This window comes from Stigmatopora argus, chromosome 23, assembly GCF_051989625.1.
Source record: "Stigmatopora argus isolate UIUO_Sarg chromosome 23, RoL_Sarg_1.0, whole genome shotgun sequence".
Taxonomy (NCBI): Eukaryota; Metazoa; Chordata; class Actinopteri; order Syngnathiformes; family Syngnathidae; genus Stigmatopora; species Stigmatopora argus.
The window spans coordinates 5,027,133-5,053,136 of NC_135409.1; the positions used below are offsets into that span (position 1 = coordinate 5,027,133).

Here is a 26,004-nt window from a genome sequence, read left to right on the forward strand (position 1 = left end):
TTTTTGCCACTCAGGTGGTCTTCCATGCCCATCCCCATCAATTTGACTGTCAAGTTTAAGCGATGCACTTTGCTCTTAAGCGATCACATGACCAAGACAGTGGAGGCTGGCCTAAGTTTAGCATTTCAAGCCCCCGCCTCCTCCTCCCCGCTCTACTTAAATCCTAAAACTTGAGCATTTACCGCTAAACCAACTCAACCTGGCAACACGCGCGAGGACCACCACCACCACCAGCGCGCCATGACGACGGGTAAGCCAATCAACGATCGATGCCACGCAGAAAACACGTCCAAACATTCCTCTATTTTCATTTTTCTTTCTTCCAGGTGACAACATCAAGGTGGGCTTCCAGAACGGAACGGCGCCGCCCCCCTCGGAGGTGAAGATGGAGGAGAGGGGTCAGTGGAGCAACAAGGTGGAGTTCATTCTGTCCGTGGCGGGCTCCATCATCGGGCTGGGCAACATGTGGCGCTTTCCGTACCTCTGCTACAAGAACGGAGGGGGTGAGCAAAAGCCGAAGAAGAACATCCATCCCCCGTTATTCGTTGTCATTCGTCCCCCCCCCCCAAAAAAAATGCAAAACAAAGTGTGTTTATCACCCCTGCTGTTTTATTTCAATGTAAATAAGCCCCTTTTTTTGCATGGAATGTCCCCTTTTGGGGGGTTTAAGAGACAGCGTGCGCTCGCTCTACCCCGCCGGGGCCGAGGGGTCAAAGGTCACGGGTCACGCAGCTGTTGTTGCTTCTCGTTCGCCGAGGCAGCTGTCCGCAGAAATGCCAGCGTGACGGCGATGAGCCGAAAGGAGAGACGTCCGGTTTAACTTTCGGAGGGGCGAGAGAGGTTGGAAAATGATGGAAATTTGCTGCTTTTTTTGACTTCTCAAGGTGCCTTCCTCATCCCGTACCTCATCTTCCTCTTTGCCTGCGGGGTTCCCGTCTTCTTCCTGGAGACGGCGTTGGGTCAGTATACCAGCCAGGGGGGCGTGACTTGTTGGAGAAAAATCAGCCCCTTGTTTGAAGGTATGGATGTTGAGAAACGGGAAGGTCATAAATAGTATGCAATTGTGGACCAAGTTAGTCACAGTCTGTTTTTTTTATTTTTTTATATACACGGGTACCTTGACATATGAGCACCCCGACATACGAGCATTTCGAGATACGAGTAAAATTTCGAGCAAATAATTATCTCTAGATATGAGACCTTTTGCACGGCAACACGCTTGTAACATAACATAAACAAATTGAAATGAACTTGGATTACGATGCAGACATACTTAAAAATAAGTTTAATCTACCCTTACACTGAACTTAATTCTAATTTTGTATTAAATTTTGATACCTTTCTTCTCCCGGGTTGGCTCTATTGCCCCGCCTCCACCTTGACTTTTACTATCGAGGGGTGTTTGCTTTTGTATTCCCTTCAAAATATTCCCAAAATGATGCACACAAATGTCCTCACAATAGGATAACACACGACCACTTCCCAACGAGTAGTATATATAACCAATGTTCCCTCTAAGCTTCGCGCGTGCGCAATCGCGCACTACTCCCGTCTTCTCTGTGCACAGCAAATCATATGGAGTGCACAAAATAAAATCCCAATTTTTATTTTTTTTTATTTTTAGCTGTGAGGCCGACGCGCGAACCACTCATCTGCCGGGCCGCCCATTCATAGATATTAATCATTACATTTTATTATTACTAAATCATTTATGTGTAGTAGACATGCACCTGCTTATGGCAGGTGTGATACTGGTGTGTGCCCATAGCAAGCAATGATGATGTTGCTCACACTGGTACTCAGTGTGCTCAGGGAGGTTGTCTTTCTGCCCAGACAAACAAAAAAATAGAGGGAACATTGTATATAACTCTCGTATTCGGTACCACTGTACTTATTAATGAAAGACCTGAGCACCCAAGGCACAATCGCCATTAAGGTCAGTGATCTTTGGCCTCAACGTGTCATGTTGAATGCTCGTCAGGTCTCGGCTACGGCACCCAAGTGATAGTGACCCTCCTGAACTTCTACTACATCATAGTCCTAGCGTGGGGGATGTTCTATCTGTCCTTCTCCTTCTCCTGGGATCTACCTTGGTCTTCCTGCAACAACACCTGGAACACGGGTAATAAAGCGGTACACGTTTGGTCGCCCGGACTTTTGGTCGCCTGGACGTTTGGTCGCCCGGACGTTTGGTCGCCCGAACTTTTGGTCGCCGGTCTTTTGGTCACGGTTTGGTCGCCCAAATGATGACAGAGAGAGGGAGAGTTTAGAGTTTAATATCTAACACATCGTCTGCTGCCATCTACTGTCAATTTATTAAACTGACAATTGGACCAAAGGACCGCGACCAAAAGACCGGCGACCAAACGACCGCACACGAATAAAGCGGCTCCGTTTTCGCCGCCATCCTTGGAAATGACCACTTTTCTGCATGGTTTTCTCCAGAAAACTGCCTGGAATTCCAGAGGAGAAACACCTCCACCAATCAAAGCCTCTCTAACGCCACGTCTCCGGTCATGGAGTTCTGGGAGTGAGTTTTTTTGGAAAAGTTTGGATGGGTTGAGGTAGCCATTTTTTTTCGTGTCTGATTTTGACCTTTGCAGGAGGCGAGCGTTGAGGATCTCGCCTGGAATCGACCACATGGGCTCGCTTAACTGGGACCTGGTCTTGTGTCTGTTCATCGCCTGGGTCATGTGCTACTTCTGCATCTGGAAGGGGGTTAAATCCACAGGAAAAGTGGGTGGGGAGTCAAATGTGTCATGTGTCGCTCTTGTTTATTTGTTTAGGCTTGAAAAAGATGGAGAAACAGCTGTTTTTTTTTCTTCCCGTTGCGTCCTGTAGGTGGTCTACTTTACGGCGACCTTTCCGTATCTGATGCTAATTGTGCTGCTGGTGAGGGGGCTCACGTTGCCTGGTGCTGGGATCGGGATTCAGTTTTACCTCTATCCTGATTTGGGACGTCTGGCCGACCCACAGGTATTGGGAATATCGGGGTTCGGATTAGGATTGACGTTCAATTTAAAGCAAGGGTGTCAAACTCGGGTTGGTTCGCGGGCCGCAATAACATCAACTCGATTTCATGTGGGCCGGACCATTTTAGATATAATATTGAGATTTTTTTTAAAAATTGGATTATAAGAACTGGATTAAAAGACCTGAATATTCAGTTTTTTATAGATCTAAAACAATGTTTATTTTAGCTTTTTTTAAATATATTTTTAGATTTTACAAAATGATTTTTGAACTAAAAACACAGAAAAAAAATTGATTAAAAATTGCAATTATTGATTTAAAAGGGGAAAATAAGGAAATATAATAATAATATATATTTTTTAATTGGATTATAAGAACTGGATGAAAAGCCCTAAATATTCCGTTTTTTTTAATAGATTTTTAAATTATATTCAATATTAAAGTGGAAAACCGAAAATATTTTTCTATATTTATTTTTAGATTTTACAAATTGCTTTTTGACCTAAAAACACCAAAAGAAAAAATTGATAAAAATTGCAATTATTGATTTAAAAAGGGGAAAATCAGGAAATGTAATACACATCTATAATCTTCATTTGAATTTGATCCTAAAACAGAAAGTTGGCACTCAAGATTTACTTACTCGGGCCGCACAAAATGATGTGGCGGGCCAGATTTGGCCCCCGGGCCGCCACTTTGACACCTGTGATTTAAGGGGTCAGGAAATGAGCTCACCCAAAATCAACAGGATGCTGCAAAAAAATCAACAATACCGTATTTTGCCGTTTAATATACCCGGGTATATTAAATGGGGGGTATATTAAACAGCAAAATACGGTAAGTGACCTGGAACGGCCTTAAAACCGCTTTAATTGAAATTATTTCACTTCTTTTCATTTCCTTCCTCTTCACTCAGTGCCATTTTGACCAAAGCATCCCCTCAAATTTCCCACAAATGATATTTTCACTTGAATTGCTCCCTCATAAAACTGTTATAGTGTATCGTTATTCGTCATAGATGCTCAAATAAGTCTTTTTTTGTGTTGCTTGCTTGTGAGGAGGCAGCAGATGCAGGTTCCCCGTGGTTTTTTTTTTCAAGAAGAACCTGCTGTGTCCATCTGTGCTCACCAAAAGAAGCAGGAACCAAAACCATGAGATAGATTGGACTCCAATGGGACTATAAACAGCAAAAAAAGGCCATTTTTTTTCTCCAAACCCATAATTCGAACCTTTCAGAACAGGGGTGTCAGACTCGTGTTGGTTCGCAGGCCGCTTTAACGTCAACTTAATTTCACGTGGGCCGGACCATTTTAAATATAATATTTAGATTTTTTTTTAAATAAATGGATTAAAAGAACTGGATTAAAAACGCTGAATATTCCGTTTTTTATAGATCTAAAACAATGTTTATTTTAGCTTTTTTTAAAATATATTTTTAGATTTTACAAAATGATTTTTGAACTAAAAACAGAAAAAAATGGATTAAAAAATGACAATTATTGATTTAAAAGGGGGAAAATCAAGAAATTTAATATACATCTATCCTCTTCATTTTAATTGGATCCCAAAACAGAAAGTCAACACTCATGATTTACTTCCCCGGGCCACACAAAATGATGCGGCGGGCCAGATTTAGCCCCCGGGCCGCCACTTTGACACGTGTTTTAGAAGCTTGAGTCGATGTGGAATTGAAAGAAACGCATCCACATTTTCATATAATGAAATAACTTGAATTTCTCATTTTTTTTGAAGGTATGGATGGATGCCGGGACCCAAATCTTCTTCTCTTATGCAATCTGCTTAGGCTCCCTGACCGCTCTAGGCAGTTATAACAAATACAACAACAACTGTTATAGGTCCGATAACGACGAAATGACGACTCATTTGGTGAATTTCTTTTCCCATTAAAGTGAAATCTTTGCTTTTCAGAGATTGCCTAGCCTTGTGCTTTCTGAACAGCGGCACCAGTTTCGTGGCCGGGTTCGCCATCTTCTCCATTCTCGGATTCATGTCTTACGAGCAGAACGTGCCGATCTCGGAGGTGGCGGAATCGGGTACGACTGAGAAATTGTTCCGAATTGCTCTTAATTTCGAATGCTAACGCTAAATGGTGGCTTATTTCAGGCCCGGGTTTAGCGTTCATCGCTTACCCACGTGCCGTGACCATGATGCCTTTCTCTCCTCTGTGGGCCGCCCTCTTCTTCATCATGATTGTTTTTCTCGGGCTGGACAGTCAGGTGAGGATTTTTCACGCTGTTTTGCGAATGAACGAGCAAGCGAATGGTTTCTCTTAATGATTACTTTGGCGTTGTTGTTGGTTTTTCTTTAGTTTGTGTGCGTGGAAAGCCTCGTGACCGCCATCGTCGACATGTACCCGGCTACTTTCCGTCGGAAGAATCGGAGAGAGCTCTTTCTCCTGGTCGTGGTGCTGTTTTCCTTCCTGGTGGGGCTTGTCATGCTTATGGAGGTGAGAGTTGTTTTTTTTCTTTAACAAAAAGTTCCCCCATTCCCTTATAGTTTTTGTCCTATTCACCAAATTCACACAGAAAATCCAATTCTTGGAAAACGTTTTGAAAAGTGGAAAAGCTCAAAAGTTATCTGCCAGTTTTTGGAGAAAAACAAAACAAAATGTAGAATTCTGCCAAAATTTGGTAAAATTTTTCCATCTATTTTCAATGGAACATTTACACTAAAACGTTCCTATTCACTCTTATTGATTTTTGACTTGGACCAATGGCAACAGATCTCGTTTGATGGTCTTTGCTTTATAGAAACAGTGGTACCTCGAGATACGAGCTTAATTCGTTCCGGGACTGAGCTCGTATGTCGATTTTCTCGTAACTCAAACGAATGTTTCCAATTGAAATGAACTAAAAACAAATTAATTCATTCTAACCCTTAGAAAAAACACCCAAAACAGGATATTGGATTGGAAAAAATGTTTTATTTCTTCTAATTTTCCATCGATTAACAAAGTAACAAATAACTAGTGTTTTAATAGTATACTAAAATGTGTTTAATAGTACTAAAATTATAGAGAGACGGACAGAGAGGGGGGGGGCGAGAGGGGGGGGCGAGAGGGGGGGCGAGAGGGGGGGGCGAGAGGGGGGGGCGAGAGGGGGGGGCTTTTTGCACGGCAACGCGCTCGTAACATAATATAAACAAATTTAAATAAACTTGGATTACGATGCAGACACACTCAAAAATAAATTTAATCTAACTTTACACTAAACTTAATTCTAATTTTGTTTGAAATTTTGATACCTTTCTTCTCCTGGGTTGGCTCTATTTGCCCCGCCTCCACCCTGACTTTCAGATGCAACCTATCGATGGCAGTTTGCTTTTGTATTCCCTTCAAAATATCCCAAAATGATGCACACAAATATCCTCACAATAGGATAACGCACGACCACTTCCCAACGAGTAGTATATATAACTATTCGCGATCGCCTCGCCATTCGCAATGACTAACGGGAAAAAAAACACTGAAAAAATGCAACGCTCCGCCCAGTGCTCGCAGAGACATTACAAAGAGGGAGTTGCGACCAGAGACATTACACCAGGGAGTTGCTCGTATATCGAGGTACCACTGTATATATAAAAATAAAGAAATGAATAAAGTTTCAAATTGTTTACACCTTTTTCCAGGGCGGCATGTACGTCTTCCAGCTCTTTGATTACTACGCCGCTAGCGGCATGTGTCTCCTCTTCATGGGCCTTTTTGAGACCGTCTGCATCGCGTGGGTTTACGGTAAGCAGTTTACGATAATAAATCGATGTTCAACCTCCCAAAAATAACACCCCAAAGCGGCGCAGGTGCCGACCGCTTTTACGACAACATCGAAGACATGATTGGCTACCGTCCCGGGCCTTACATCAAGTACTGCTGGATGTTCTTCACCCCAGCGACGTGTATTGTGAGTTTCAACGTCAATTGTTTTAAAAAAAACAAGCGTGAGATTTAATACAAAGTATCTCCTTAGGGTACTTTTGCCTTCTCCCTTATTAAATACACTCCCTTAAAATACAACAATGAGTATGTGTATCCATGGTGGGGCTATGTGATTGGCTGGCTGCTAGCTCTTTCCTCCATGGTCTGCATCCCCTTGTGGATGGTGTATAAGATCAGCACCAGTCAAGGGACATTCAGAGAGGTCATTTTTTTATCATTTCTCCAAATACAAACGCAGTAGTCACTTTTAACAGGCATTTTTTTGTTTGTCTTGGAACAGCGAATCAAGTTGCTCACCACTCCGTCGGAGGATTTGCCCAAAACGAAGAGAGAGCAAGAGAGGTTTTTAGCCATTTTTGCACCAGAAGAAGAATCCAGCAGGAATAAAAATGGCTACCATTCTGTGTCAGAACATGACTCCAATTTATGAGGCACTAGTGAAGCTACACAAGTGAATTTTGGTTCAATTTCAAGAACTGAGTAGAATAACACTAAAAAAACAGCTAAATTACTAATAGCTTCCTGCAGTGGACTCTTTTGCTTTGTATTATATTATTGTGTTTTCAACTAATTTGGCACATTTTTTTGTTCTTTGTATTTACGAATATGCAACTTACTTCTGGAAATTTGATGCCAATATGCTATGTCAACAAGATTACTGCTGTAGTTCCTTATTTTATACTGCAATTAATTGTTTGTACAAAGAAAAAAGGTAAATCTGTTTTTAAATAAATGTAAAATCCCATTTGCTATTTTGACGTTTTTATTGTTTTTTTAAATAACTGTTTTCTGAGTCATTCCTCAGTTACATGATTAACAAAAAAATGATTTATATCATTTTAAAAATAATATTTGATTGGATTTATTTCTTTTGTTTTCCTAGTGTTTGATTGGCTAAACCAAACACGTGACCCCCTCGCAAGCCTAACGTGCTTCCGAAACACCGCCCCCCCCCCTCCCGTCTTTTCCCATCATCCACCGGGGCATGACTGAGGAAAGATGGCGGAAGGAGGAGCGGCCGATCTGGAAACTCAGAGAGCAGAGGTCGCGGCACTGATGAAAACGCCATTAAAAAAAGGCGACACTTGGTAAGAATGAACTCGAAGACACTATCAAAGCTTCGCGTTGTCCCCGCTTGCCTCCCACGTTGCTGTCGAAGCCACGAAGGAGGGCAAAAGTGACGAAAACGGGGCGGTGTTGACAGTTAGCTTCGAGTTAGCCTGTCTGCCTAATGTATGTCAGTTATCGACCGTAGAGTGCCACACATTAAACTCATTTTATTCCCCAGTCATGATGTTTTCCCATAATTTTTAATTCATAAAACGACTGCGGGGATTAATTTTAATCGAAGACGCTATTGATTAGCCCGACTTGAGCTAACGCCGAAGCTGTCAGTGGATCCGACTTGATTAGTACTGAGTCACTATATTATGCACCTGTCAAAATCACAGTGCCAGCTGGCCACTGATTGAGTAAGCTTAGCTCAACTCTGTACTTCCTTTAAACTAATGTTTACTAAAGTTTAGATACCTACACTTTAAACGTACTATCCAAGAACTCGTCAAATCTGACTTGTTTTGCCCTCATTTCAGGTACTTGGTAGACAGTCACTGGTTCAAACAGTGGAAGAAATATGTGGGATTTGACAGTTGGGACAAATATCAAATGGGTGACCAAATTGTCTACCCTGGAGCCGTTGATAATTCGGGACTTCTACGAGGTGAGACGGTTGTTCACTTGCCTTCTTCCGTACTGAATGACAAAATTGTGAAATTTGTGTTGTTAGCCATTGAACAACAATACTTCAATGTAGAGTCCTCCAAAAAGGTACAAACATAAAATCCAGTTTCATCAAACCAACGTCAGAGAGCTGGGCCAGTTTTTGTGTGTGTATCGATCGTAAGATGTCTGCATTGCGCTTAACATATTTTTAATCTTTATTTTGTAGTGCTAGAAAACGGCCTGCCAGCCTTCTAAAGCACCGACACGTGTCGTTCTGGCAACCCGTTACAAATGGCATTGTTAACACTCTTTTCACAGCATTCTTTGTGTTTTGTGCTTATTGTCGGGGCGTGTTGTTGTTGTCTGTCATGCTCAATGTTTTTTTTTGCCCCTTAATTCCTAGATAGGGATGTTTTGGCCATCAAGGAAAATCTTATTGACGAGCTTGACTACATCCTGGTCCCCACAGACGGCTGGAATAAGATGGTCAGCTGGTACGGGCTGACGGATGGCCAGGAAGCAATCGCGCGCAAGGTATGACTCGGCAAAATATCAGATGACGTGTACCGTAATAGGCCATTTTAATAGCAGCCATTCTTAGGTGCGTGTCATATTTTTGTTCATAGAATGAGGGGAAAATAAAATGACTTTGCCATTCTGCCATTCTCAAATGCAACCTGCACATTTAGCTAGTCATGCTATCATGGCTGCCGATGTGTCGCCCTCCCTCCCCGCGGTCTTTGACTCCTCCCACTTGACCATGTATGCGCGGGGATGTATCAAGTGGCCCAAGGGTTTCTATTTTCAGGCATGATTCTGGATGACTGGAAAGCTACATGGAGCGAGCTACGAGGCACAACATGCAGGAGGTTCATCATCCTTTTAATTTATCTGGTGGAGTCACCATCCCGGTTTGGGTGTTTTTTAGCGCCGAAGAGCGCACCCGCTAGGACTCCAGTCAATAAAATGTCGCGCTTTTTATAGCTAGCACCGGCCGCGTGCTTGTCCTCTTGTCGTTTTATCAGATGAGGAGCGAGGCCTGGTGAGGTCACGCTGAAGTCGAGGGCGTCATCGGGAAGGGGGGGGGCGTAAAAAGTCCGGATTTGAGGGGTTCTGCTCGCCAACAACTTTTCCCGGACGCTAGGACTTTTGAAAAGTTTTCAATTGGAGCCGGTGTGCTGTTTACATTCCCGACGGACGTTTGCCAAGTCGCTACACTTGGAATATGAATTCAAGCGTGTGTACGTGTCGTAGCCATGTTGAAATAAATAGGCTGCTAGCCCTCAGCTGTTTCCACAAGGTGCTGCTAATTTCGGCCTAGTTCTCTTGACCGTGCTAAACGGCAGCCGTGACACAAGCTCTAAATGTTAAGCTAGATATTTGAGCTTTGGGTGCTGAGAAATCAATCGTGTATTTATGTACCGTATTTTCACGACTATACGGCGAATCAATTTTTAGCCGCAGTGTCAGTAACAAGTGCTATTTCTGTATTTTACACACACAAAGGACGCACCGTTTTTAAAGACGCAGCCAGGCATGGCAAAACATACACCAGCTTAAACATACGGACACACGCTAAAAACACGTTTTTAAAAAGGCAACGGAAGCAAAACTGAGTTCGGTTGTACTTTCTTTAGCCATTTTACAATGTACTCACATCATCATCACCCACAAATCCATCAAAGTCCTCATTGTCTGTGTCCGAATTGAACAATTTTCCAAATGAGTCATCGAAAATGCTGAGTTTTATACGTTTGTCCAGGCGGCCACAATCCATTCACAAATAGTAGCTAGCGTAACTATTCCAACGCTGTCTTCCATGCTTCGTAAAGCTGTGTTGATGCCGATCGCCAGGCCACAATCCATTTGCAAATAGTAGCTAGCTAGTAGCTAGTGTAACTATTCCAACGCTGTCTTCCATGCTTCGTAAAGCTGTGTTGATCGCCAGGCCACAATCCATTGGGTGTATTGACAAAAGAACTATATATCCCAGCAGTCACTGCGCAGTACTTGTTCTACGGCAAAATATTAGAGTCGGGGCTGCTTGCTGTAGTTGTGAGAGCTGTAGAGGATGGTGTACCCTATCGACTGATTTATTGTATTTTATGGTGATAACAATTTTAGTATTGGTCCATATATAAAGCGCACTGGATTATAAGGCGCCCTGTCTATTTTGGAGGAAATTTAAATCTTTTATGTGCGCCTTATAGTCGTGAAAATATGGTACATTGAAATATTTAGGCTAATATCAGGTTTTTGTGCTTTCAAGGTGGTGGAGCACGGTATGTTTGTGAAGCACTACAAGGTGGAGGTGTACCTAACAGAACTGAAGCTGTGCGAGGATAGCAACATGGACAATGTGATCACCAGGCGCTTTAGCAAGGCTGACACATTAGGTAAGTGGTAGCATTTTTAACAGTCTGTTTGAGCGCCACCAAAGACGTATTCTCATTTTTGATGCTCTCTCTCGCAGACTTAATCGAGAAAGAAATGCGGAAACTCTTCAGCATCCCCGATGAGAAGGAAACCAGACTTTGGAACCGGTACCTGAGGAACACTTTTGAACCCCTCAACAAGCCCGACAGCACCATCCAAGACGCCGGACTGTTCCAAGGACAGGTATTTCAGCTGGAACCATCCTGTCGTCTGTCAGCGCCGAGCATTTTCTTTTGCATCGTCTCCCGCAGGTTCTCGTGATCGAGCAAAAGAACGAAGATGGCTCCTGGCCCCGAGGCTCGGACGCACCCAAGTGAGAGCAGTCGTGGCTTCTATCTTATCGAGAGCAAAGCTTTGGTTTTCCACAGAAACCCTTTAACGCCTTGGCCCCATTAACAAGTTCACAGCAAACCATGTTTAAACCATCATTTGCGGATCCTTTTGGCATTCTCCTCTGACTTAATTTTGCGGCATTGCTGACACATCCTGGCTTTTATTTTGATTCATTCAGCATTTTTCTGCAGCTATTTTTTTCCCCTTCTGCTAACTCATGATCTATTCTTTTATCTTCTCCAAGGTCATCCGGCTCTTCCAATCTCTCTGCTTTGCCAAAGATCTCGCCTTCATCTCCCACAAACAATCATAACAGCAGCTTCAACAGCAGGAAGTAAGGCCTAGTTGTAGCCAAAGGGTGCAGATGCATGTGTGACATCACAATTTAGTCTTAAATTTCCATCACCCTTCGTTAGAGTGGACACTTTTCCTCAGGATTGGCTGAAAAAACATTCCTTAGTGTGAAGTGTGCAATTGTTGGTTGACGGGAGGGAATGGTGTGATTGATTTCTTTGGAATTCGATTGCCAGTTGGTCTACTGGTGCCTCTGGGAATTCTAGTTAGCATTTATATGTAGGAGTTAATGGCCCGGATCCAGTGTGGCGTGCTTTGTCAAATCATTGCTGTTGTGCAACACTTCTGTCCAGGTAGAAAATGTGTTCTTGTTTGGGCAGTTACGGTCCACATATTAAATTAGTACAATGGTACCTCGAGATACGAGCTTAATTCGTTCCAGGACTGAGATCATATGTCGATTTTCTCGTAACTCAAACGAACGTTTCCCATTGAAATGAACTAAAAACAAATTAATTTGTTCCAACCCTTTGAAAAAACACCCAAAAGAGGATATTGGATTGGAAAAAAAGTTTTATTTGTTCTAATTCGCTATCTATTAACAAAGTAACACAGCTAGTGGTTTAATATTACTAAAATGTGTTTAATAGTACTAAAATTATACGTATTTCGCGGAGGGTAGAGAGAGGGACGGGGGGTGGGAGACTTTTTGCACGGCAACGCGCTCGCAACATAACATAAACAAATTTAAATGAACTTTGATTACGATGCAGACACTAAAAAAATAGTTTAATCGAACCTAACACTAAACTTAATTCTAATTTTGTACTAAAGTTTGATACCTTTCTTCTCCCGGGTTGGCTCTTTTTGCCCCGCCTCTACACTGACTTTCAGTCAATATCGAGGGTTGTTTGAGTTGGTATTCCCTTCAAAATATTCCCAAAATGATGCACACACATGTCCTCACAATAGGATAACGCACGACCACTTGCCAACGAGAAGTAGTATATACGCCATTCGCACTGACTAACAGGGGAAAAAAAAACACTGAAAAAATGCAACGCTCCACCCAGTGCTCGCAGAGACATTACAAAGAGGGAGTTGCGACCAGAGACATTACACGAGGGAGTTGCGGGGAGAGAGACAATGCCCATGATGTTGTTATGAGCAGCATCTCACGTCCGCTGTCTGCTCGTATATCAAAATTTGTCTGGTATGTCAAGATAAATATTTGCCCGAAATTTTACTCGTATCTGAAGATAAATATTTGCCCGAAATTTTACTCGTATCTCAAGATAAATATTTGCCCAAAATTTTACTCGTATCTCGAATTGCTAATATGTCGGGCCACTCGTATGTCGAGTTACCACTGTACTATTTAGTTAATATTGGACCTGAGCTGGGAAATAGCTCTCTCCTGAGGCCAAGCATGATTAGTACATATTATGGCCCTTGGGCTGAGTGGCAACGTCTAGTGTGTAAGGCCACCTATTATTTTCACCTAAAACCCATTTCCAATCGATACGAGAATATTGCAATGTAATATTGCCACACATTGCCAAATCAATTTTCCCAAAAACTTCAATATTTACAGTTAAGAAGTTCCAAAAAGTGAATTTCGACATTTTTTTAGGTTGTCCCTAAACAACGTAGTAACAAAGTAGCATCATAAAATTTGCCCTTTCATTTCCGCTTTCATTTTAATCCAATTTATCGCAAGCAATTCTGGAGCGCCACCATGACTTCTAAATTATGCATGTGGCCTGCCTGTCTTTGTCCTGCGTAATGGTCCAGCATGACGTAATACACTTTATTTTCCCCGTGATGATGGATGGAGGGAGGGTCCCCGTCATGCTACATCTCCTTCCTCACTGTCCTTTCTCTTTTTCCTCAAACTCGGCACCGTGCACAGGTTCTCGCCGGCAAGTGGCGTTCAGAGTACAGTGGTACCTCGAGATACGAGCTTAATTCGATTGGATTGGAAAAACATTTTTATTTGTTCTAATTTGCCATCTATTAGCAAAGTATCAAATAAGTAGTGGTTTAATATTACTAAAATGTGTTTAATAGTACTAAAATTATACAGGTTTCGAAGGGGGAGAGAGAATTTTTGCACGGTAACGCGCTCGTAACATAACAAACAAATTGAAATGAACTTGGATTACGATGCAGACACACTCAAAAATAAGTTTAATCTAACCTTACACTAAACTCGAGTCTAATTTTGTTTTACATTTGTATACCTTTCTTCTCCCGGCCGGGTTGGCTCTGTTTGCCCCGCCTCCACACTGAGTTTCAGATGCTAAACTTTGTATTCCCTTCAAAATATTCCAAAAATGATGCACACAAATCTCCTCACAATAGGATAACGCACGACCACTTGCCAACGAGAAGTAGTCTATACTCCTCTCGTATTAGCGAACAAGCTCCGCCATTCGCACTAACTAACGGGGAAAAAAACACTGAAAAATGCAACACTCCGCCCAGTGCTCTCAGAGACATTACAAAGAGGGAGTTGCGACCAGAAAGACTGAGTCCATGATGTTCTTATGAGCAGCATCTGTCTGTTCGTATATCAAAATTTGTCTCGCATCTCAAGATAAATATTTTCCCGAAATTTGACTCGTATCTCAAATTTCTCGTATGTCGGGCCACTCGTATGTCGAGGTACCACTGTACTTTTTGTTCTCGCCGGCAAGTGACCTTCAGAGTACTTATTGTCCACGCCGGTGTCATCAAAAATGGCACTTTCCTTAGGTTGTAGTTGATCTTAGTCCAACGCCGCTTTCTAAAAGCTATCGTATGACAACCAAGGAATACTAAAGAGCATCTGACCCTGAAGGCGCGTACGCAAAGTAAACCCACGCTTCAATCTACATTTTTACAGGAAGCGTCAGGCTTGTGAATACTGCAGCCTCAGCTGGAAGCAGTCGATTGGCTTCTTTTTTTTTTTTTTTTACCTCCAACCCTGAGCCCCTCTTTCACTCCATTCCTCCCCCCTCCCCTCCACCGCGCCGCACACTCGCTCTCTGCACCTCTAGCTTCGGTGGCAGTTCCTCTCTCGAGCATCCTCGCCGCTGCTATAAATATCCGCCGGTAGCATTCGAGCAGCAGGCAGGCCGGAGGGAGGTACCGGAGACGAGATGGCGGGACAGGAGACAGGAGGAGGAAAATAAGCGCTAGATATTTTGCTTGCTTTCGAAGCGAAAGACAAAAGTTTAGCTTGGCCTTTTTTTTTTGGGTCTGTGGTTGACTGTGGGAACCGTATTTGGAATCTGTGTCAACTGATACCAGTGACACGCTTCGGCTGAAGATGGAGCCCGATTTGTCCCGCTCCAGGGTCTGGACTTAAAAGTTCTTGGGGTTTCCAGGAGAAATGTGGGCCAGGGTGGGGCTGAGATGTCATGCTCCTGTGTTGCTGGTGGTGCCTGAGGCCTGAAGCGGTAGAGCTGGACAGCAGGAGGGTGGACCACAGAGTGCTGAACTGTGAGGCTGGCGCCTCCACCGCCATCGCAGCGGTCTCGAAAAGTGGCGACGCCGGCTCGCGGCCCTCCGAGAGGTCTGCTTTCTGCAGGCGTACTTGGTGTCCATGGCTTTTGTCAACTGCTAAAGTTGTGTTGATCTTTGCTCACCTTCCAAATGTCTCCTAAGCTTGTTTTTTTTTGTATTTTTTTATTGCAGTGTGAAGAATTCAACCTTCGGGCTCCCGTCTTACCACACTTACAGCAAGAGCTACGACTACTCGGAACTGAGCCGACCGAGCGAGCATGCTGGCCTGTGTGGTCTGGCTAACCTGGGCAACACGTGCTTCATGAACTCTGCAGTGCAGGTAGGGCATGTCCTACGCCAAGGGTGTCAGACTTGGGTTGGTTCGCGGGCTGCGTTAACGTCATCTCGATTTCATGTGGGCCGGACCATTTTAGATATAATATTTAGTTTTGGATTTGGATTAAAAGAACTGGATTAAAAGCCCTTAATATTCCGTGTTTTATATATCTAAAACAATGTTTATTTTAGCTTTTTAAAATATATTTTTAGATTTTACAAAATGGTTTATGAACTAAAAACACAGAAAAAAATGATTAAAAAATTACAATTACTGATTTAAAAGGGGAAAATCAGGAAATTGAATATACATCTATACACTTCATTTTAATTTGATCCTAAAACAGAAAGTCGGCACTCATGATTGACTTTCCCGGGCCACACAAAATGATGCGGCGCGCCAGATTTGGCCCCCGGGCCGCCACTTTGACACACGTGTCCTACGCCGACCTGACAAATCTTAATGAAATCCACCCACTCTGTGCTTCTCGTCGTCCTCAGTGTTTAAGTAATATCCCACCCCTGACCGACTACTTCCTGAAAGACGAGTACACCAGCGAGCTGAATGTCGACAACCCTCTGGGAATGAAGGGAGAGATTGCCCGAGCCTACGCCGAGCTCATTAAGCAGCTCTGGTCTTGTAAATACAGCTACGTTACGCCGAGGCCTTTCAAGGTGGGACGAGCGCCAGGAAAAAAAATCTGTTCATCTCGATTATGTCGGCGTTGACTCGATTCCCTTCTACCGCAGACCCAAGTGGGCCGCTTTGCCCCTCAATTCTCAGGCTACCAGCAGCAAGACTCTCACGAACTGCTGGCCTTTCTCCTGGACGGTCTTCACGAGGACTTGAACCGCATCAGGAAAAAGCCGTACATCCAGCTAAAGGATGCTAATGGCCGAGCCGATAAGGTCGGGAGCCACGCCCAGGGGCGTCCGTCCGTTTCCTCCTTTCGTCCCCCCACCAAAACGCATTCCCATATTCCCTCGCAGGTGGTGGCCGAGGAGGCTTGGGAAAGCCACGTCAAAAGGAACGACTCCATCATCGTAGACATCTTTCACGGCCTTTTCAAATCCACCTTGGTGTGCCCTTTATGCTTCAAGGTGTCCGTGACATTCGATCCTTTCTGCTATTTGACGTTGCCCCTGCCCATGAAAAAGGAACGCACCCTGGAGGTTTACCTGGTCCGATTGGATCCTCTAGCCAAACCCACGCAGGTAACCTTGGCCACCGACAGAAGGTCTTTCACGCCTTCGCCATGTGCCGGCTCACATGTAACGTAGCCTTTTCATTTCAGTACAAACTGACCGTGCCAAAGGTGGGATGCATCTCGGACCTGTGCGTGTCCCTCTCCAGTCCGTCTGGAGTGCCCGCGGAAAAGGTACGGACATTCCAAACGTCGTAAGGAGCCGTCACGTTAAAACGCTGACCTTTTCCACCGTCGCGTCGACATTTAATCATTTAAAGTGTACTCGCTCGCACAACCCGAACGACGCAGCACATTTGTCCTTGTTATTGGACCAGAAGTCTCAAGGATGAACTATTTTTATTTGCCACCAAATCGTCAACCTTCATTTAAATCAGTGGCGGTCCGTGCATTTCCTAGTGACGCCTTCAGCAAAAACTATTTTATGGCTATAAAACCTCTACTGCAGCTACAGCTGTGACACATAAAAAATAATCAATAATAACCTCATACAATTGAAATATTATTTAGGAATATAGCCATATTTTACTCACCAAAAATCATCTTTACCTGTACACAATATTGATCCTCCTTTTCTATCGCCATCGAAGCTAATGCTGAAAGTCGAGCCTGTCCTGTCGTATTTTTGGCATACGTTTTTATTCGATTTAGTGCTGAAAATGTTCGTTCCCGGTTGTGACAGGCTTGCTTCCTTTGGAGTTGTCCACCCTTTCTTAATGATGTCCAGTTTTTTTTTCTTGAAAAGTCTGTCTTGAAAATTGCTTTAAATCAACATAACAATATATTTGCTTGTGCAGCTCGCTCTAAATACAGTTTGGTAGCTCTGGCTCGTCCACTCTATCACTAGCCAATCATAGTTGGTGAAAGTGATGACATATCCCTACGCCTGCGAGAAGGCCTTGGTGTCACCAAATCGAATTCTGATTGGTTAAAGCAACAGTCTTATCGACGCTTGTTTAATGCAGCAAAGCCTGCAGAACTGATTGTGAAGGCCTTGAGGCAGATTTTGGACCCTGGCAATCAATAATGGCTGAAATGTGATTGGTTAAATGCTTCAATATGAAAACACATCTGGAAGCAGTGCAACCAGGGGGGAAAGCAATGAAAGGAAGCTAACAGACAATTTGGAATTATTTAATAAGTATTCATGGACAAAATATAATTAACATCAGTCTGTGATTCAGATATTTCTTCGGCCACCAAAGAAGGCCTTGAAGGCGCTGACGGCACACCACTGATTTAAATCCATTATGTACTTTGTTCTATAATGGACCATCTAGAGAAGTCCTGGATACGGATAATACATTCTCGCTAGGTTGTTAGTTCCTACATGTATTTTGTTGTTGTTTATTTTTTCATATGAATGAAAGGGAAGAGAAGTTTAACACAACTGGTTTGCTGTTCACTCTTAGATGATCGTAACAGACATCTACAGTCACCGTTTCCACCGGATCTTCGCTACCAACGACAACCTCAGCAGCATCATGGAGAGAGACGATATTTTCGTGTGAGTGTGGTGGTATTTCTACATCACGCAAACGCTCCGGACTCCCCTACGACCAAGTAGTACCGTCGTGTATATTAAATTGAAGTCTCTTAACTGTAGGTTTGAGGTGGCAGTGAACCGGGTGGAAGACACGGACCACGTGGTCATCCCGGTGCACCTGAGAGAAAAGTACAAACAGTCGGGATACAACCAAAGCAGCACGCCGCTTTTCGGACAGCCTTTCCTTATCGCTGTGCCGAGGACCCTCAACGAGGACAAACTCTACAACATGCTGCTACTGCGCCTCTGGTGGGTTTGGACGCCCTCGCGTTAAGACTAACCACGCTCTGTCGACACGAAGCCAAGATAATGACAAATAAGTGTTCCAAATACAGTGGTACCTCGACATACAAGAAATTTGAGATACGAGTAAAATTTTGGGCAAATATTTATCTTGAGATACGAGACAAATTTTGATATACGAGCAGACAGCGGATGTGAGAGGCTGCTCATAAGAACATCATGGCCACTGTCTTTCCCGTTGTAACTCACTCGTGTAATGTCTCTACGAGCACTGGGCGGAGCGTTGCATTTTTTTTTCAGTGTTTTCTTTTTCCCGTTAGTCAGTGCGAATGGCAAGGCGATCGCTAATACGAGAATTATATATACTACTACTCATTGGCAAGTGGTTGTGCGTTATCCTATTGTGAGGACATTTGCGTGCAAATATTTTGAAGGTAATACAAAAGCAAACAGCCCTCGATAGGTTGCATCTGAAACTCAGGGTGGAGGCGGGGCAAATAGAGCCAACCTGGCCGGGAGAAGAAAGGTATAAAAATTTAAAACAAAATTAGAATTAAGTTTAGTGTAAGGTTAGATTAAACATATTTTTGAGTGTCTGCATTGTAATCCAAGTTCATTTAAATTTGTTGCTATGTTATGAGCGCGTTGCCGTGCAAAAATATCCCCCCCTACCCTCCGCGAAATCTGTCTAATTTTAGTTCTATTAAACACATTTTAGTATACTATTAAACCACTAGTTATTTGATACTTTGTTAATAGATGGCAAATTAGAACAAATTAAAAAAAAATCGCATCCAATATCCTGTTTTTGGTGTTTTTTCAGAGGGTTGGAACGAATGAATTTGTTTTTAGTTCATTTCAATGGGAAATGTTCGTTTGAGTTACGAGAAAATCGAAATACGAACTCAGTCCCGGAACGAATTAAACTCGTATCTCGAGGTACCACTGTAGAGCATTTTTGAATGCTTTTCTCTGATTCCTGGCAAATGAAAGTCATCTTGGTTTGCAGTCGGTTTGTGAGATCTTCTGTCGTGGAAGACGAGGACGACCGCGAAGAGACTCAGTCGATCAAGCAACACGCCGTCAATGGCAATGCTACCAATGGCGTTTCGGAAGAAGGCTCGCCAAGTGAGTCATTCGAACAAACACGGCTTGGATACACGGAAATTTGACAAGCTAACGGAAGTAACCATTGTTTTCGGTACAGGCCGGGAAAACATTTGATGTCAATGTTTTTTTTTATAATCTAGGCGAGATGGAGACTGACGAGCAGGACGACGAGTCCAGTCAGGATCAAGAGCCGCCGTCCGAGAACGACAACAGCCAATCCGAGGACTCGGTGGGCGGGGACAACGAGCTGGAGAACGGCGTGGTGGCGCCGCACAATTCCACCAAGGGCCTTCGCGCCGTCGGGCACGGCAAAAAGAGACTTTTCACATTCCAGCTCAATAACATGGGAAAATCAGACTTCTCGCTCATTAAGGAGGACAGCAGGCAGATCCGCTTCGATGAGGGACACTTGCGGCTCAACGGTAGGTAGCTCCGAGTCCGATCTCAAATATTTTTGGGAACGAATGACTCGGGAAAGTTGTTTTTTTTCCATTTCCAGATCGCTCTTACCTCTCTTTGGATTGGGAACCCCGGATGAAAGAGAAGTACTTTGATGACACGGTCGTGGAGGTAAAACCTAGATGGCCAAGGCCAAGGCCATTCTCCTCTTCCGGGAAGTAACACCTGTTTTCATCTAGGACTTTGACAAACACGAAAGCATGGAGTACAAACCACAGAAGAAGGCTTACTTCAAATTAAAAGACTGCATTGAACTTTTTACCACCAAGGAGAAATTGGGAGCTGAGGACCCTTGGTAATTGGATGATTAGCTTTATGCTAGGATTGGACTCATTTGCCAATTGTCACATTTGCCAATTTACTCATTTGGCAATTGACTCATTTGGCAATTGACTCATTTAACAATTGACTCATTTGCCAGTTGACTCCTTTGCCAATTGACTCATTTGCCAGTTGTCACATTTTCCAATTGACATTTGCCAATTGTCACATTTTTGGGGTTTTATTTTTTTAGCTTTAAGCTAGGATTGGACTCTTCCCAATTGTCACATATTTTGATTTTGATTCTTTTTAATCAACTGCTCTCCATCTGCATGTTTCCACAGGTACTGTCCAAATTGCAAGCAGCACCAGCAAGCCACAAAAAAGCTGGACCTGTGGTCCCTGCCTCCAGTGCTAGTGGTCCATTTGAAAAGGTTCTCCTATAGTCGCTACATGAGAGATAAACTAGACTCCCTTGTCGACTTCCCACTCAGGTACAAGTGACGGCTCACCTTTGCCATTTTTCCATCAAAATTTCCAAAGTTCAAAGCACAGGTAGTTTACATTCAATTTTTCCTCCCCCCTCCGTAGTGATTTAGATATGTCCGAATTCCTGATCAACCCCAACAGCGGACCGTGTCGCTACGACCTGATCGCCGTGTCCAACCACTACGGCGGCATGGGCGGAGGCCACTGTGAGCGTCGCTTTTTTTAACACGGTGAATGAGCCAAATGTGCCATTTAATGTCCCGTCCCCTTCCGGCCCAGATACCGCTTACGCCAAAAACACGGAGGATGGAAAGTGGTACAACTTTGACGACGGCAACGTGTCGCCTGCCAGCGAGGATCAAATTGTGGTGAGTGCATGCATTCCTGGCCTGTTTAATGCGGAAACAGTCTGAATGTAATCTTAAATGTTCTTTAGCCAGGCCTTCAATTTTTCACTAGTTTATTTAAGGCCGGGGGGAAAAACACCAGCTCAGCAAAAGTGCAAACTTTTCTACGTTTATGCTCTGAATTAAAGACAAGTTACTAAAAAAATAGATCAAATATATGTTGACATTTTTCCTCAACTGGCTGCATGAAATATTTTGTAATAGAGACACTTTTATCGCGAAGAAGGAAAAAAATCTGAACATCCTAAAATGAAGCAGCCTGAGTTTCAAGCGATTCATTGCAACCACTTGACGTCTCGAATGTCAACTCGCAGTTCATTTTTTTTTCCTCAGCGCGTGTAGACTGTAAAAAGGCATCAAACGGTCAAGCGGTTCGTAGCGGGGGGAGACCAATCCAAATTTCTTACCTCATGGCTCCACTCTGCTCCACATGTGCAGTCCAAAGCGGGCTACGTGCTCTTCTACCAGCGACAGGACACCGTCAAAGGCACTGGCTACTTTGCCCTTGACCGTGAGAAGGAGGAGGACAAGGGAGAAGAAGAGGACGACCAAGTAGAAGAAGAAGATGAGGAGGAGGAGGAGGAGGAGGAGGAAGAAGAGGATGATGATGAGCAAAACACCTCGTTGGCCGCGGGCGACAACGTTGAGAAACGGCGCCCCAAGAATGCCGAGGAGGAAGAAGCGCCCGCCCCAGATGTCGCCATGATCGCCAACTGACGAAAGAAAGAGTGAACAAATCTTTCCATCTCAAGCCATATGGACTCAACGGCATGGCTAACAGGCGCCGGGCTCGCCCGGCCGAGCCAAAAGCGGGCGTCACTTTGGCGGTACCGCTGGGAATTCCGGGCGGAATCGCTCGTGGGTTTGCACGTGTGTCCGAAAGACGAGTACGAGTGAGCTGTTTTTATCTCGGGAGAGAGAGAGAAGTTGCCATTTTGAGACACGGCAAACACCGGATATTAGCATCGCTAACTTGCACAATCCAGCTCCATCCACTTCTTTCATGTTGAGACAGTAGTCCGGTACCGTGGACAATGAGGGGAGAAAAAAATGGCTATGTCGTTCCTTTAACAGGCGTAACGCACAGTATGTTAAACTACGTCAAGTCACGCTATCACAACTTAGCCGTGCTAAGTTAATATGACGACTTTTCTTGTCTTGATCTGGCATGATCATAATATTGGGAATTTCATCTGGCTTTCTTTCTTTGGGTGTGTCTAATACTCCTTCGTTCAGAAATGAATGTGACATGAATTTGATTTTAAAGCCTTTTTCAGTTTTGGCCAAATTTCGCCTCTTTTGTGACCTCGTTCGCTCATTTCAAAACGGGACGTGCCATAGATGAGTGAATTCTAGAGGAACGGTGTCTTCAATGGATGCTTTGGAGTGTTGACGTGTGTGTGTGTGAGAGCGAGCTTGTGTGTGTGTGTGTGCGCGTGTGTGTTCAGCCTTAAATGTTACGCTCACACACTTGTTTCCCCCTTTGAACACACTTGAATGTCCATTTTTGACTCGTTTTTGGGCCCGAATGTATGCAAAGTCGGCACCGACCACACACGCCATTGCCTTTTTCCTTTTTGCCGTTTTTCGGGATCACCGCTAAGTGGATACTCCTCCATTGGCGAGGCGTTTATTCTCCATGGTGGAGCGTGGCTTTATTCTTTTTTATTTTATTTTGTTGTATTTTATTTTGTTATTTTATGTTATTTTGTTCTATTATTTTTTCATTTTATATTTAATTATATTTATTTTTTCATTTTATTTTGATTTTTTCATTTTATTTTGATTTTTTTCATTTTATATTTATTTTTTCATTTTATTTTATTTTATTTTTTTATTTTTTCATTTTATATTATTTTTTTATTTTATTTTTTTAATCGAGAGGCATTTGGCGTGTCTGTGTGCTTCTCGCCCGCTACAGTAGACTCGTACCGGATTTGTACATAAGAGTTCACTCTGTGAGTGCACATTTGATAAAAGTATATTTATTTATATGTATGCATTTAATAAGAAAACAATATAGTATTTAAAAAGCCTAGTAAGAGCAGGCTTTTTTTTTGGTTTGTTTTGTACAAAAGAAATGATTTAGGCTTCCTTGCATGAGAAGGGAGTGGGTTGCCAGGTTTGACTGCACTTGAGTTTACATTTGAAAATGTGCATGTGTATTTATATACACAATCTTCAATAAAGTTGTGTTGAGAGGTCGCCATTTTTTTTGCGCTCACTTCTAGGTTAGCTTCTTGTTATTACTATTACTCTAAGCCAGGGGTGTCAAACTCATTTGGCATCGTGGGCCACATACGGCCTAGGGAGATGTCAAGTGGGCCGGACCATTAAAATTATACCATGCTCTGCTATAAATAACCCAAATATCATGTCTTTCCTTTGTTTTGGTGTAAAGAAGCACAAGAACATTAGGAAAATATTGAAATTTTATGAACTATCCTTTTACAAAACATTTCATGAAACACCTCATATTTCCTTAGACAAATGTGCAATTGACTTTTATCATTCACAAATATGCATTGCAACTGATCCCACTGATTGTACAAAGGCACAAAACTTTAATTGGTACTGAAAATATAGTAATGCACTTTAAGATTAAATGAGACTTTTAAAGAAAGGAATTTTTAAACCACTTACACATACGCATATAAAATCTAAATGTAATCCCTGCGTGCACCTTACAAACTAAGGAGAGTGATTTTAAATGTGTAATGAAGAAAGTGTTCGCCTGTCCTGTAAATCTGTAAACTTCATACATGAAACATACATACACATACAATACATACTGAAAATTGATGGAGTTGCTGCTGTTTTCAGTCTGTCTCAGTGATGCGGCTTGTCTTTACTCTGATGGAAAGAGTGCGCCCCTTAGCGGATAATCCATGAATTGCAGCGAATTAAAAATATTAATTCCATGTCTTTTATGCATTTTTTCCACTTTCAAATTATCCTGCGGGCCTGATCGAACCTCCTTGGGGGCCGATTCCGGCCCGCGGGCCGTATGTTTGACACCCCTGCTTTAGCCAAATGAAGCCCAATTGAAAAAGCATATCCAAGTATGTAACCTTAGAAGTCAAAAACAAACACTGAAGTGCATGTCACCGCAAAGTTCATAATGTGCAATATTGTATCTTAAAGTATTAAAGCCCAACCAAAAAGTATTTACAGTACGTTATTATGAAAACAATGTATGTATTTGTTTTGAAGTATTAATGCCCAACCTAAAAGTATTTGCAGCCCCAGCCCCCTGACTAATGCACTCTATGATGAAAACGATCTCTTTTTTTTGGTGTCTATGTGTAATAGGCGTGGCCGAGGCGTGGCTGTGGTCAGAGTTCAAAATACCGCCGCCATTTTTCAAAATGGCGGATCCGCCGGAGGCTGGGCGCGTTGGACTGCTGAGCTGCTCAGAATTGACGATTTCCCGAAGAAAGACCCGACAAACTTCTTCCAGGACAATGCAGCGCGTTCGGTACTTTGTCTTTTGGGGATTTCGTAGCCCCAGTTCTCATTTCAAGAGTGCTTTTTGACGGGAACGTGCTTCATTGGCGTGATGTAGCCCCGACGTGGATGCAAACACAAATGTTTGCTAGCAAGTTGGCTACATTGCATCACCTATTGCTCTTAATGTTTAAAAAGAAACCCTTCCATTGTGTGTTTCAGTCCCTCAACGAGGACAGACTGCTGGGAAACATCAAGAATGTGGCCATAACGGACAAAAAGGAGCAGTTTGTCGGCAAAGTGAGTCTTTTTTTAATAGCTTCTAATTCCTCTACCCGTGTAATTGGATTGGATAACTTTATTCATCCCGTATTCGGGAAATTTTGTTGTCGCAGTAATGTTTAGATATCAGCGACCAGTGTTCACGGCTTTCCTAAATTAGCTTGTTTAGCATCATGATACACCAATTTTGAATGAAGACACTTTAACTGGGTTGGCGTTGATTTTTAATAGCAAGATCCTGTGTGGCTAACTCACACCCACACTAGTGCCATCAAGTGGAGGTGTAAGGAATAAACAGTACACTTCTAGAATACGTATATACTTTTGCCCTTCCCTTTCCTAAAGGAAGACTTCAGGGCTTGGACCTTTTGATTTTTAATTGTGGTTTTGACAAAACCTAAGCGAGACATTCATTCAACCGTAGCGCAGGGGTCATTTTTGACTCGTTAAAACAACCATTTTTCCTCCGTCTAAGAGCTTTGTGAGACGTATTTATTTTTTTTGATTGAAAGTCATTTGTGCATCAAAATGGTTAAATAAGCAATGACATAATCATGCTGTGGTGTTTTGCAGAGGTTTAAAGCCACGGAGATGGTGGAAGCTGTCCAAATCTACAAGACCTAAGAAGTCGTGTATGACGCAAGACCTGTTTTTCAGGTTATTTGATTTATTATTTTCATGTCATGTGTACTAAAAATACTCTATTTTGCTTCTCTTCAAGGTCCACCCAAGTTTACCAAATCAACGCTAAAGGAAGATGACTTTGGAGCGTGGTGTTGACACCAACATCTTGAGGGCCCCTATCCAGTATGTTTTCCATATCTCCCACCACATCTGAAAGGAGAGATGGGTCCTGCTGATGTTGGTAAAACCTAACTTAGTGTTGTTTTTGTCAAATCTTTTGACCTAACTGGCCCCAGTCTATTTTTTTTTTAATGTTGGACTTAGTCTATTGTGCTTTGACCTTTTTTTTCTCCCCAGAATTCCATCCAGTGCCAAGAGATTCATCAATGGAAACAC

The 26,004-nt window shown here is 43.0% G+C and overlaps 3 protein-coding genes across 7 annotated transcripts; all 3 read left to right on the top strand.

Moving 5' to 3' along the window:
- The first annotated feature begins 199 nt into the window (after positions 1–199).
- On the top strand, positions 200–7,658 carry LOC144068968 (sodium- and chloride-dependent GABA transporter 2-like). The gene is made up of 15 exons (XM_077593970.1): positions 200–250; positions 327–503; positions 885–1,019; positions 1,982–2,122; positions 2,446–2,530; positions 2,604–2,736; positions 2,842–2,976; positions 4,726–4,829; positions 4,903–5,027; positions 5,098–5,210; positions 5,303–5,440; positions 6,622–6,724; positions 6,790–6,890; positions 6,957–7,127; positions 7,206–7,658. The coding sequence occupies exons 1-15, from the start codon at positions 241–243 to the stop codon at positions 7,353–7,355; spliced, it is 1,821 nt and encodes a 606-aa protein (XP_077450096.1). The 5' UTR covers positions 200–240; the 3' UTR covers positions 7,356–7,658.
- Positions 7,659–7,895: 237 nt separating this feature from the next.
- Positions 7,896–23,316, top strand: usp15 (ubiquitin specific peptidase 15). 5 transcript variants are annotated; one of them, XM_077594001.1, is made up of 22 exons: positions 7,896–8,013; positions 8,518–8,645; positions 9,051–9,181; positions 10,917–11,043; positions 11,121–11,266; positions 11,335–11,396; positions 11,661–11,750; positions 15,392–15,539; positions 16,037–16,210; positions 16,286–16,444; positions 16,526–16,750; positions 16,831–16,914; positions 18,153–18,247; positions 18,347–18,535; positions 19,539–19,657; positions 19,780–20,061; positions 20,139–20,209; positions 20,278–20,393; positions 20,704–20,853; positions 20,951–21,054; positions 21,128–21,216; positions 21,694–23,316. In XM_077594001.1, exons 1-22 carry the CDS (start codon positions 7,925–7,927, stop codon positions 21,970–21,972), a joined length of 3,057 nt encoding a protein of 1,018 aa, XP_077450127.1. In that variant the 5' UTR covers positions 7,896–7,924; the 3' UTR covers positions 21,973–23,316. The 5 variants fall into 5 exon arrangements, 4 of the variants coding, with proteins under 4 accessions (XP_077450127.1, XP_077450128.1, XP_077450130.1 ...); XM_077594002.1 differs by lacking the exon at positions 11,661–11,750; XM_077594003.1 differs by lacking the exons at positions 7,896–8,013; positions 8,518–8,645; positions 9,051–9,181; ... (1 more) ...; positions 11,121–11,266; positions 11,335–11,396 and adding an exon at positions 15,082–15,269 and having other exon boundaries at positions 11,403–11,750.
- Positions 22,026–25,997, top strand: LOC144069265 (peptidyl-prolyl cis-trans isomerase FKBP3-like). Its single transcript, XM_077594517.1, has 5 exons — positions 22,026–22,117; positions 24,568–24,733; positions 24,925–25,002; positions 25,558–25,623; positions 25,706–25,997. Exons 1-4 carry the CDS (start codon positions 22,026–22,028, stop codon positions 25,606–25,608), a joined length of 387 nt encoding a protein of 128 aa, XP_077450643.1. The 3' UTR covers positions 25,609–25,623; positions 25,706–25,997.
- Positions 25,998–26,004: the final 7 nt, after the last annotated feature.

Excerpts from the sequence above, each read along its gene's own strand:
- LOC144068968 (XM_077593970.1), top strand. Across the intron at positions 2,737-2,841 it reads GGGTTAAATCCACAGGAAAA|GTGGTCTACTTTACGGCGAC; the intron begins GTGGGTGGGGAG and ends TGCGTCCTGTAG. Across the intron at positions 2,977-4,725 it reads GACGTCTGGCCGACCCACAG|GTATGGATGGATGCCGGGAC; the intron begins GTATTGGGAATA and ends TTTTTTTTGAAG.
- usp15 (XM_077594001.1), top strand. The coding sequence starts at position 7,925 with ATGGCGGAAGGAGGAGCGGCCGATCTGGAAACTCAGAGAGCAGAGGTC. Across the intron at positions 11,267-11,334 it reads CCGGACTGTTCCAAGGACAG|GTTCTCGTGATCGAGCAAAA; the intron begins GTATTTCAGCTG and ends CGTCTCCCGCAG. Across the intron at positions 15,540-16,036 it reads TCATGAACTCTGCAGTGCAG|TGTTTAAGTAATATCCCACC; the intron begins GTAGGGCATGTC and ends CGTCGTCCTCAG.
- LOC144069265 (XM_077594517.1), top strand. The coding sequence starts at position 22,026 with ATGGCTAACAGGCGCCGGGCTCGCCCGGCCGAGCCAAAAGCGGGCGTC. Across the intron at positions 22,118-24,567 it reads CCGGGCGGAATCGCTCGTGG|GCGTGGCCGAGGCGTGGCTG; the intron begins GTTTGCACGTGT and ends TATGTGTAATAG. Across the intron at positions 25,003-25,557 it reads AGGAGCAGTTTGTCGGCAAA|AGGTTTAAAGCCACGGAGAT; the intron begins GTGAGTCTTTTT and ends GGTGTTTTGCAG.